This window comes from Elephantulus edwardii, unplaced genomic scaffold (assembly GCF_000299155.1).
Source record: "Elephantulus edwardii isolate Elephantulus edwardi_28Jun2011 unplaced genomic scaffold, EleEdw1.0 scaffold00020, whole genome shotgun sequence".
Taxonomy (NCBI): domain Eukaryota; kingdom Metazoa; phylum Chordata; class Mammalia; order Macroscelidea; family Macroscelididae; genus Elephantulus; species Elephantulus edwardii.
This window is the reverse complement of record NW_006399770.1, coordinates 4,152,763-4,165,369: the sequence shown is the minus strand read 5'-3', so window position 1 is coordinate 4,165,369 and position 12,607 is coordinate 4,152,763. Positions and strand designations below refer to the sequence as shown.

The 12,607-nt window shown below is 36.4% G+C and overlaps 1 protein-coding gene across 4 annotated transcripts in view; it reads right to left on the bottom strand.

Annotated features, from left to right (window-relative positions):
- The window catches only part of ABCD3 (ATP-binding cassette, sub-family D (ALD), member 3), a 120,762-nt gene that overhangs the window by 61,139 nt on the left and 47,016 nt on the right, over nt 1–12,607 (bottom strand). For all 4 annotated transcript variants that reach the window (XM_006882418.1, XM_006882421.1, XM_006882419.1 and 1 more), the window contains 2 exons: nt 12,270–12,368; nt 1,754–1,842 (listed from right to left, as the gene is read on the bottom strand). In XM_006882418.1, the coding sequence (XP_006882480.1) occupies nt 1,754–1,842; nt 12,270–12,368 (188 nt within the window). The remainder of the gene's footprint in view (nt 1–1,753; nt 1,843–12,269; nt 12,369–12,607) is intronic.

The following is a 12,607-nucleotide window of genomic DNA, read 5'->3' as shown; positions in this document are numbered from 1 at the left end:
AAAAAAGAACAGTAATAATTAATGGAGAGTAGTTTTAATCATTCTAATCATTATTCCCTTTAAAACATATATTAAAATCTTTATAAACAATACTTTGGAAATTTTAAAATGTTGCTGTAACAAACTGAGTGAAAATAAAATACATCTTTATAATTTGATGTAGCAGAAGCAAGGAGTAAATGATTCTTTTCTTAGTATGGCATTATCTACCTTGAAAGACTGTCTTTTTATGATTTGCCCATCCCCCCAAAGTCACTAGCCACTGCTAACAGATAAGAATTATATTAAAACTAAATAGACTAAGCACTAGAATAGGTATTGAAACTCTATTTTGTAAAATATTTTTGTAAAAATACATGGAAGAAGCAAGATGAAAAGACAGATAAGACTATTTACAATGTAGCTTTAACAGCAATCTACAGAAATGTGTTAATTTTTGCAAAAGAATTGTGAATTCAGTGTTTTTAATCTAAATTTAATCAGACAGTAAAGATCTGATACACAGCAGGTCTCCTATAAAATATATGGAAGAGAGAATAACCTCTCCACTGTCAAATCAGTTTCAACTAACAGCAAACTTCCATCATGTTATGGAGGCTGTAGGCTGTCCATCTGTCTTTCTCCTGCAGAGCATCTGCCAGAGATGCAAAGCCTCTGAATTAACAGCACAACCCACTAGAGACTTTGCAGATAACTTTAAAATTACTTTACAACTGGGAAATCTGGACTAATAATACAAACTATTTCTTTATATTGCACTTGTAATTCTTCTGTAAATTTAAAATTCTATCAAGATAGTATGCTTTTTAAAAAGACTATGTGAGAAACCCATGGGGAGGGAGAATAAAAAGCAAATTAGCATCAACTATGATTTATAGCTACTTAAGAACATGAGAGCCAAACCACAGCCTACATTTCTAACCTAAAATATGTATTTGCTATTTCTTAACATTTTGAAGTAAAGATTACCAATTATAGTGACTGAGTAATATAATTTGTAGAACAATATATTGTTTAAAATACTGACTACATTTTAGAAACTTTTAGACCTTTAGAAAGTTTAAATTTTTTCTTTACTATTAATAAACACCATCAATACATTTCTTGAAATGTCATGATACTTCCCTCCATTAATTTTAGATACTTAGTTTGGACTTTTAAAAAATTCCTTTACAGCACTCTGGTGGCCTAGTGGTAAGGAGATACACTGCCAATCCAAAGACAAGCAGTTTAAATCCATCAGTTCTAGGAGGGTAAAAAATGGGCAGCTTCCTTCCATGTAATTTACAGATTCTGAAAACCTGCTGGAGGGTTACCTATGAGCTGGTTTCAACTCAATGGCACATACCACCATCACAATAGTTGTCAGACTGCATTGTAATTTTCTATTCACACAGGTACAAACGAGTTCATACAAAGGCAGCTCAGACAAAGACTAAGCATGAACCCCCATGAAATCAGCCAACAAGAACTCTATGGAACACAGTTCTACTCTGACACACAAGAACTGCACTGGTGAATCTTGATGAACTGTAAATTCAGAGCAGATTTTGGTACAAGGTCTCTTTCATTTACTGTATATTCACATTATGACAAATGCTCAAATAATATTTATTGAATAAATGAAGAAATTTATAATTTGACAGCATATGTTACCCTTAAGTTAGAATCCAGCTGTTTATTAAGATATTACTCAAAATATGAGACAAATCAGTATTTCCTTCATAGAGGAGGAAGCTGAAGGAAAAAGTACCTTTCAATAAGTGTCCCATTTTGAATCATCCAAACATCACAGTATGTTCGAGATACCAGCATAACAGCAATAAGTACCAAGTAACCTGTCTAAAACAAAGCAAGGGTAAATGAAATAAATGCATTTTTAGAACTTTTAAAAAAAAACCCACTACTTTTATAAAAAGTTCTAGTTTTTAAACTCAGTTTCACTTTAGCTTGAACATAACTGACAGTCTATAGGCAATATTAAAATATAATTTACATAGAATTTTAAAAATAAAATTGAAAAAGATCTTATAGAACATTTAAATTCATTCTCTCATCTAGAATTGAACAGTGAGTCCCAGACAGGTCAAAAAAGTCACCTTCATACATTCTGTCAATGACAGAGTCAAGGTAAACCTAATACTTGAATCGCTGTCTGTAGTGACTATCTTATGCTTTAATATACCACTTTAACTTTTAAAAAATGGCAGTTACTGTCCACACAAAGTTAACCAACCAACAAATGGTAAAGCCTAAATTTTTTACCTAACGAAGGTAAATCTGGTTTAATTAATTTTTCTGTTAGAAAAATGGTTAATAGTCTCCCTGACCTTCATAGGGTTTTTCAATTTAATTTATAAGGGTGGATTTACACATAAAAAGTAATGAGAACTTGCATCTCTCTAATACCTAAGAATTTTGAACATTTCTTCTTGTATCTGTTTGCCATCCGAATGTCTTCTTTGAGATACCATCTTATCCTATAGCAGCTACAAAGTTCAACAGAGCAGCAAATAACAAATGCTGGTGAGGTTGTGGAGAGATTAAAACTCTTACTGCTGGTGGGAGTGTAAACTTGTGCAAAGTCTGGCGCTTTCTCAGAGAGTTGGGAAGAGAAATATAATTTGATCCAGCAATTCCACACTAGGAATATACCCTAAAGAAACCAAAGCTGCCACCCAAACAGATGTATGCACACCCTTGTTTAACTACCGCGTTATTCACAATAGCAAAGAGATGGAAGCAACCCAAGTGCCCATCAACAAATGAATGGATAGAAAAACTAAGGTGTATTCACACAATGGAATACTATGCAGGACTGAAAAACATGGAACTCATAAAGTATTACCCAACATGGGTGACGCTGGAGGACTATATGTTGAGTGAAATATCTCAGTCACAAAAGGGCAAATACTACAATAGCATTACTGCTATCAAATATGACTAATATGCGGGCTGGAGGGTAAGAAAAGAGAGGATAAATAATGAACACTGAATTGGAACAGATGAAGAAAAGAGCTATTTAAAAAGAATATATGACTAGGCATTATTTATATGACAAGAGTCCAGAATAAAAGGTGCATAGCAAAGAAAACCTGGGGGCAGTGGAGAGATTATGCAACAATGGATGAATTTAAAAAAAAAAGTGAACAGGGTACGTAGGGAGGAAAAGTGCAACTATGAATGAATGAAAATCCAACTTTTTTGTAAACTTTCGTTAAAACCACAATTTAAAAAATTAGAGAAAAAAAAACAGAAGTAATGAGGAAACAGATCAATGGTTTGTTCTCCTGTGGCTCTGAGCCAGAACGGACTCATAGCTGGCCCTTCATGGGGTTTCCAAGGCTGTAAACAGCACAGAAGGAGACTGCCCATCTTTCTCTCCTGCAGCTGCAGATGAACTTAAACCACCAAAAAAGCATAACCTTCGGGTCAGTAGTACAATTCTCTAGGATTGTCATTTGAGCTTGCAATATGGATCAGGTAGACAAACATATTTATAACCATGTCATCTGATAAGTTGCAGTAATAAATTCAGTGTAGCAAAAGTAAAATATGACATTTAAAATGTTAATATCAGACATAAAAAAGGGGTTTACTCTGAAATTCAAATTGACAGATTGAGAAAGAAATTCTTCATTAATAAATAGATATAAAATGAAAGATGCTAAAAATTTTTTTAGTTGTTTTTCTAAATTAACAAAAATAATAGATGAAAAAGGTAATAAATAAAAGAGTATCATGAAAAGATGTATTAAAAGCATTGGCTTCAGAGAGGGAAAGAAATTACTTAAAAAATTATTCCCTCTCTAGCTCTACCCTATCATCTTCTGTGATTTCTGTAGGAGGTTTATTTCACTTTCTTAAATTGAAGTTAAAGATCTGCTTTTATATTCCTCAAAGGTAGTATATAAAGTGACCCAGAAGGACAGTTAGACCAAGACCAAATGAAGAAAACCAAGTTAAATCACTCTACCTCCCTTCGTTGTACATAACAACCACTTGGCCAACTGACTGGAAGAAATCTGTATTTGTTCCCATTCCAAAGAAGGGTGACCCAACAGAGTGTGGAAACTATTGAACAATATCATTGATTTCACATGCAAGCAAGATTCTGCTGAAGATTATGCAAAAACGACTGGAACAGCACATCAGCAGAGAACTGCCAGAAGTTCAGGCTGGGTTTAGAAGGGGTCGTGGTACTAGGGTTATTACAGCTGATGGATCTTAGCTGAAAGCAGGGAATACCAGAAGAATGTCTATCTGTGTTTCATTGATTATGCAAAGGCGTTTGACTGTGTGGATCACAACAAACTGTGGCTGACTCTGAGAAGAATGGGAATCCCAGAACACTTGATTGTTCTCTTGGACCAAGAGGCAGTCATCAGAACAGAGCAGGGAAACACTGCATGGTTCAAAATTGGGAAAGGTGTAGGCCAGAGATGTGTCCTATCTCCATACCTTTTTAACCTGTATGCAGAGCAGATTATCTGGGGGCTGGGCTCTATGAGGAGAAGTGTGGCCTCAGGATTGGTAGAAGATCTATTAACAATCTGCGTTATGCAGATGACACAACCCTGCTTGCTGAAACTGAGGAGGACCTGAAATGCTTGTGGCAGAGGGTCAAGGACTGCAGCCTTCAGTATGGATTGAGGTTCAATGTCAAGAAGACAAAGATTCTCACCACTTCACCAATTGGCAGCATCAGGATGGACGGTGAAGAGATTGACATTGTTCATAGCTTTAGTTTGCTTGGCTCCACAGTCAACACTCTTGGCACCAGTCACCAGGAAATCAAAAAACATATTGCGATGGGAAAGTCTGTTGTTAGAGACCTCTCCAGGGTACTGAAGAGCAATGGCGTCACTCTGGAGACTAAGGAGTACCTGACAGAGACTATGGTCTTTGCAATCACTAGTTATGCATCAGAGAGTTGGACAAGGACTAAGAAGGATAGAAGGAGAATTTACGCCTTTGAGCTGTGGTGCTGGAGAAGAGTATTGAATGTACCATGGACTGCTAGGAAAACAAACAGATTCATCCTGGAGAGGGTTAAACCAGGCTGCTCCTTGGAGGCAAGGATTCTGGGGCTTCGTCTGACATACTTTGGACATGTTGTAAGGAGGGGCAGGTCTTTGGAGAGGGACAGCATGCTTGGGAGGGTGGAGGGACAGTGCAAGAGAGGAAGACCCTCTATGAGGTGGATGGACTCAGTGACTGGGGTAATTGGAATGGGTGTGTCAGAGGCAGTGTGATGGTACAGGATAGAGCAGGATTTAGGGCTGTTGTACACAGCTTCGCTATGAGTCACAAGTAACCTGACGGCACATAACAACAACAACAACCTCCCTTCATACGGAGCTCTGGTGGCCTAGTGGTAAGGAGTTGCGCTGCCAACCTAAAGTCAAGTGGTTTGAATCCAAAAGCTGATCTGCAAGAGAAAGATGATTTATAAGTGATTTACAGTCTCTGAAAACCGGCTGTTTTGCCAGTTACAAGTCAGACTGACTCCCCCACTCATAACACTACACTAGTTCCTTTACTAACTCTCTGAAACCTATCCAGTGTCTCACTTTCATTTTAGTCACTGAATTCTTGCTCAACTGTTAAATGAGTAGTGAACTGATACCAAATACAAAATTTTTTTAAAAAGCAACAACAAACATTTGCCTTAGAATTGATTCCAAATCATAAAGACCCTATAGAATAAAACAGAACTGCCCTTAGTATTTCCAAGTCTATAAATCTTTATGGAAATAGACTGTCTTCTCTTTCCCTTCCAGAGCAACAGCAGGCTTGAATCACTGACCTTTTCATTTGCAGTCAAATACTTAAACAAGTGTGCCACTAGGGCTACTTGTTAATTGATCAATGGTAATATACCAGTATTTCCAGACCCTTGTATTTTAAATAAGCCAGGTGGTGGCTGTTGTTGTTTAGTGTTGTCGATTACAACTTATAGTGATGCTGTGAACAACAAATCTAAACTCTATCCTATCCTATGCTATGCTATTTTTATCATTCCTAACACACCTAAGCCATTGTTGCAGTCACAATGCTAATCTATCTCACCGAATGTCTACCTTTTTTTCATTTACCCTCCACCTTTTCAAGCATTGTGTCCCTTTCCATGGAATAACCATTCCGAACAACATGCCCAAAGTATGTAAGATGAAGCTTCACTCTGGATGCGCTTTCTCCAAGACATATCTGTTCTTTTGGCAGTCCATGGAATATGTGGTATTTTTCTCCAACACCACAGCTGAAAGCCATCAATTCTTCTTCTGTTATCCTTAGTCACTGTCCAGATCTCAGATGCACAGCAGGTGACTGGAACTACCATGGGCTGAATCAGGTGCACTTTAATCTTTAAACTGATATTATTGCCCTTCAGCACACTGGAAAGGTCTCTGACAGCAGATTTTCCCAAGGCTATTCTGATTGCCATTGCCCAGGGAGTTGATTGTAGATCCAAGCAAAATTAAATCACTGACAATTTCAATCCTTTCTGCATCTATCATGATGTTATCTATTCGACCAGTGGTGAGGATTTTTGTTGTCATCAGTCTTGATGTTGAAATGTAATCCATATGGAAGGTTATAATTCTTGATGTTCTGTAGCAAGTACCTCAGGTCTTCCTCATTTTCAGCAAACTAGGTTGTGTCATCTGCATAACACAGATGGTAAATTGTTCCTCTAAACCTGAAGCTACGTGTTTCTTTATAAAGTCTAGCTTCTTGAATTATTTGCTCAACATACAGATTGAATGGTTATGGAGAAAGGATACAACCCTGACACACCTTTCTGCTTAGTTTAGACAACAGCTTCTTAGCCTAAGTATACATTTCTTATAAACATAATTAAGTATTATGGAATTCCCATTCTTCTCAATGTTAGCCATAGTTCATTATGATTTACATAGCCAAATGTCTTTATATAGTCAATAAAACAGAGAAAAATATTAGTCTGATATTCTCTGCTTTCAGCCAGGATCTATCTGACATCTACAATGATATGCCTGGTGCCACGGCCTTCTAAATCCAGTTTGAACTTTTGGTAGTTCCATGTATAATTCTAGCCATTTTTGGATGATTGCAGAAGTGAGAAAGTCATTAAGTATGTCAAAAGAGCCATGAAAAACATTATAAAGAAGACTACAAGTGCAAAACTATTTTTCTGCATCATGTTTTTTATGGAGCTCTCAAAACTATAAATACTGTAAAGAAATCAAAAGCATGGGAGTGCAAGGCCTATTATAAAACAACAGAGAATCTTCTAAGCAGATTATATTCAAAAGAAAGCAAACACCAGATTGTAATGTCAACAAAACATTGTTAAAAAGAAAAAAGGAAGTCAAATGTCTCTATTACAGGTTTTAGAAAGAAACCAGTTGCAAATAAAAAACAAAACAAATATATAAACCAAGAGATTAAAAATACAGTGAGAAAAAAAAGAAAGTACATATGCACATATATATTGAGAACAAATAGGCATTGTAAAGTGAGAGATTAAAGATAAACTCAATGATAACTGGAAAAAATGATTAAGACATGGGTGAGATTTTTAAAGGTGTATGTGATCCCATTTTTATATATGTTCACACAAAAAAGAAAACTGGACACCACACAATGATAAAATTGTGGTATGCTGTCAGGTACAACAAAGCAAATTCTGTCTCATTAGCCCCATGGCTGTAGAGTCAGAACTAACTCACAGCTGACCTTCCACTGAATTTCTGAGGCTGTAAACCTCATGTAGTGTAAGACTGCACATCTTTCTCCCTCAGAGCTGCTGGTGGATTCAAACCACCAAAGTTGCAGCCTTTGGATTAGGAGTGAAACTCTATGGACTACACTACCAGAGGGAACAAATGTCAAGAGATTATGTTTCCAAATTTCTGATGGAAAGAACAGACAAGATGTGATGCTGGAGAAACGATGGAGAGCAAACTGGACTCAAAGGAGAAACATTCTCTTGGGGATCTAAAGTGTTTATAATAGGTTCTCTTTTTCTGGCTATTAGTGATTTACAAAATCAAAGCTTTTAAAAATGTGGACATTAGAAAGCATGTGTTAAGAAGAAAAATTTGGCAGGGAAGACGAAAAAGGAAGTCCCTGGAAGTGGGATTAATGCAACAAAACTGAACTCTGGTTATGTCTCCAATGGTTCAAATCCACCAACACGTCTATGGAAGAAAGATGTGTAGTCTCCTCTCACTGTAACATGCAGCCTTTGAAACCAGATGGCCACAGTCTCAGTGGGCACTGACAGACCTGACAGCAGTAAATCAGAGTCAATAACAACCAGGAAGGAATATGTGGAGGAAAAATTACACGTATAAACATAGTTTAGATTCACTGACTGAAAGGATGAGGGCTGACTCTGTGTATTTCTTTCATCTCCTTTTCATGTTTTCTGGGTCAACCTTAACTATTGCAACTCGAGGCTTGAATTCATTTTTCAGATCCTTCAGCTTAAGAAATTCTGAGGGAGTTCATTCCTTTTGATTTTCCAACTCCAGCCTTGCCCATTTCACAATAATACTTTGCTTCGTGTTCTTAAGTTCTACCCTTTGAAATCTGTTCAGCTCTTTAACATCTTGATTTCTTCTCTTTGCTTTGGCTTCTCAGCAATCTAGTGCAATATTCAGAATCTCTTCTGACATCCAAAGAGAAAAGCATACATGCAAAACCATGAGCCAATATCATTCTCAATGGAGAAAGACTAAAAGCATTTTCCTTATCAGCAGGGACTAGACAAGTATGTCCACTGTCACCACTTCTATTCAATATAGTATTGGATGTACTTGCTAAGGCATTATGACAAGAGAAAGAAATACAAGGCACTCAGATTAGGAAAGAAATTTTTATCTGCTCTATGAAGATGATATGATAGTGTACACAGAAAACCCTCTACACTAACAAAGAGAACTCAGAGAAGGAAACCAAGAAAGCAATATGGTTTACAATAACCAACTACAAGTTGAGATACTTGGGAATGAACCTAATCAGAGACACAAAAGACCCGTACAAAAAAAACCCAAAAAAACAAACAAACAAACAAACAACCCTGCAGAACATTTCTGCAAGGCACAATGAAAGACTTAATGAAAGAATATGCCCTGTTCATGGATAGGAAGACTCAATATTGTGAAAATGACAATCCTACCAAAAGCAATCTACAAGTTCAATGAAATCCCAATACAGATAACAAATATATTTCTCAGGGAGATCAAAAGGGAAGCTGCCAAGTTTGGTGGAGAGGAAAGTGACCCCAAATTGAAAAACAAAAATGAAGAGGGAGGAATAGCACTTCCTGACCTCAAAACATACTACACAGAGGTAGTAATCAAAACAGCATGGTACTGGTACAGTGATAGGTGCACTGACCAATGGAACAGAATTGAGAACCCAGAAATGGAACCATCTATCTATGGTCAAATGATATTCATCAAGGAAGTAAATCCTATCTAATTGGGAAATGAAAACCTCTTCAACAAATGGTGCTGGCAAAACTGAACTGCTGAGAGAGAGAACTGTTTAAAAGGTATATTTGCTTTAGTATTATTTTCTTAGCATGAGTCCAGAATGAAGGCTGCATAGTGGAGTGGACTTGGGGGGAGGGATATATAACAATGACAGAATTTTTCTTTTATTTTTCAAAGAGAAGAAAGACCTGGAGGGGAAGGGTGGACAGGGAGAAAAGAGCAAAAATGAATGAATGCAAAGCCAAAGTCTTTGTAAATTTTCATTAAAATTAATAATAATAAAAAGGAAAAGAAAACAAAACCAAAAAACAAAAAATTAAAAAACCAACCCTGAACTGCTACCTACAGAAAGCTGAAACAGGATCCACGTCTCACACCATACAAAAAAATCAATTCAAGGTGGATCAGAAACCTGGGAGTAAATCCCAAAGACATAAAATTCAGAAGAGACAAACTGGAACGAAGCTTAGAAGGCCAAGTCTATAGTATAAAGAGAGTGACATATACAACCAAAAATATACGCTATGGAGAGGATTAAATTGATAAATGAGACTTTGGACTTTCTGAAGATTAAATCTCTGTACTCATCAAAAACTTTTTCCAGCAGGGTGAAAAGAAGACCTACTGATTGTGAAAAAATATTTGCAACACCATCTTAGACAGGGTCTCATAACAAAAGTTTACAGAATACTCTTGGGCCTCCACAAGAAAAAGACTGATAACCCAATTACAAAATAACTTTTCATAGAGGAAGACTTTTGGACAGCAAACAAACACATGAAAAAAATGCTCAAAATCACTAGGAATAAGAGAGATGAAAATTAAAATCATAATGAGATATCATCTCATCTCAGTAGCAGTGGGAAAGTTTAGTAGGACAATAAGCAATAAATGTTGGAGAGGATGCAGAGGAGTAGGAACTCTCGTACACTGTTGGTCGGATTGTAAAATGGTACATCCACTCTGGAAGGCTGTTAGGCATTTCCTCAAAAAGTTGAACACTTGCACACCCATGTTTATCGCGGCTCTGTTCACAATAGCAAGGAGTTGGAAACAACCCCAGGTGCCCATCAACAAATGAATGGATAGAGAAGCTGTGGTATATTCACACAATGGAATACTATGCTGCATTGAAAAACAAGGAACTCATGCAATATTATTCAAAATGGGTGAGCCTGGAGGACATTATGCTGAGTGAAATATCTCAGTCGCAAAAGGACAAATATTGCATGGTGCCACTGTTGTAAAATGGGACTGATATCAGGGTTGGGGTAAGACTGAGAAAAACGGGATAAATTGTGTATACTACACTGAAACAGATGAGGGAATGAATAATTTAAAAGCTATGTATGATAGTGTATTATGGTTATCACAAGAGTCCACAACTAAGGTTGCATAGTGGAATGTACTTGGGGCGGCAGGAGGGGGGCAGGGGGGATTGTGTACCAGGGAGGGAGTGTTTCTTTTACTTTTGAAAGAGAGGAGCGAACTGGGGGGGACGGGGGTGGGGGTGAGGGCTGGGCAGGGAAAGAAGTGCAGTAATGAATGAATGGAAATCCAAAATCTCTGTAAATGCTCACTAAAATTATTTAAAAAAATAAAGCTTAAAAAAAAGTTGAACATAGAAATCTACCTATTCCACTGCTAAGAATATACCCCAAGGAAATCAGAACTGTAATACTATTTAGAGATCTGTACACCAATTGTTCATAGTAGCATTATTCATCATTGCAAGTACATGGAAACAGCCCAAACTCCAACCACAACTGAATGGACTGAGAAATGTGGTACATTCACACAATGGAATACTATGCAACACTCATGAGCAATGATTAAAAAATACTATATAACTAGGGAAAGACTGGAAAGTATTATGCTGAGTTAACTAACTCAGTCTCATGAGGACAAATACTGTATAAGATCATTATTGTAAAAATAGAGGGATAAGCAGTAAAACATGTATGGGGACCCAACAGAGGAAGGGCTGGAGCAGAGGGGTAAGGATGGGAATGGGTAAAACCACAGGGTTGCACTGTTTGATGGATGGAAGGAGGGGTGAAGGAAATAGGAAGGATTCAGCAAGCACCTTAAAAACCAGACTAATGATGGGCAAGGTGCAATGGTGATTAATTTTATAAAATATAATGCATAGGAATGATTTTATGATACAAAATGTGAATAAAGATAGTGTGAAACAAAATGTATATGAACTTTGTAAGCAAACCAAAAAAAAGGCATGACAGCTAAATAATCCTGTTAACTTGGATATAAGACTGGAACTAAAAATTAATAAAAAATAAAAGTAGCTCTGAGTCATACAGTTATTTTGGATAAAAGCCAATGTGTTATGGTTCATTAATAAGTATACTAAGTAAAGGGTTAATAACATAAGATGTTTAAAACAGGAGAATAAAAAGCATGCTCTCCAATTTGTTCTCTTAAATATAGTTACCTCATTCATACTCTGCCAAAACAATATGCTAATATTTCATTATACTATAAAGGGTTTTTTAAATGTATCTTTGTAACTACTAACATTTAACTATAATAAAATAAAGTAGTACCACTTACATTGGATAGATACATTGTAGTACACAACTCACAAACTAGCCTATTTGCAAGACAAGGAGTGATTTAATAGCAAAAATTTAGTAATCTTTATTACCTACACAGAAAATGTTTAACCTACAGTGCAACAAAAACATTACAATTTTACTTTATTGTTCTGATCTCATATAACTTTGAGAGTAGAGAACAACATTATAATATTTTAAGACTTACCTCTTTACAGAATGTTCGAGGGACCATGATTTTCAGGATCTTTGAGAGCCTTGAAAAAAACACCTTGTCCACCACAGCTCGCTCTTTTTTCACCTCTTTCTATTAAAAGAGAAAAATAATTATAAAGCTTTCAAGCTGCTAAAACAAATAATATTACACAATCCTGTTTCATATTAGCTAATATAAACAAATATCAAGATGGATAGTGCATTTACAGTACACAGATTTGAACTGCTTTCCATATTCAAACATGCTTTCAAGAAAACAACTCATGTTGCCCAGTTGGAATCAGCTCATTGCTGACCCTCCAGCAGGTTTTCAGAGGCTGTAAATCACAT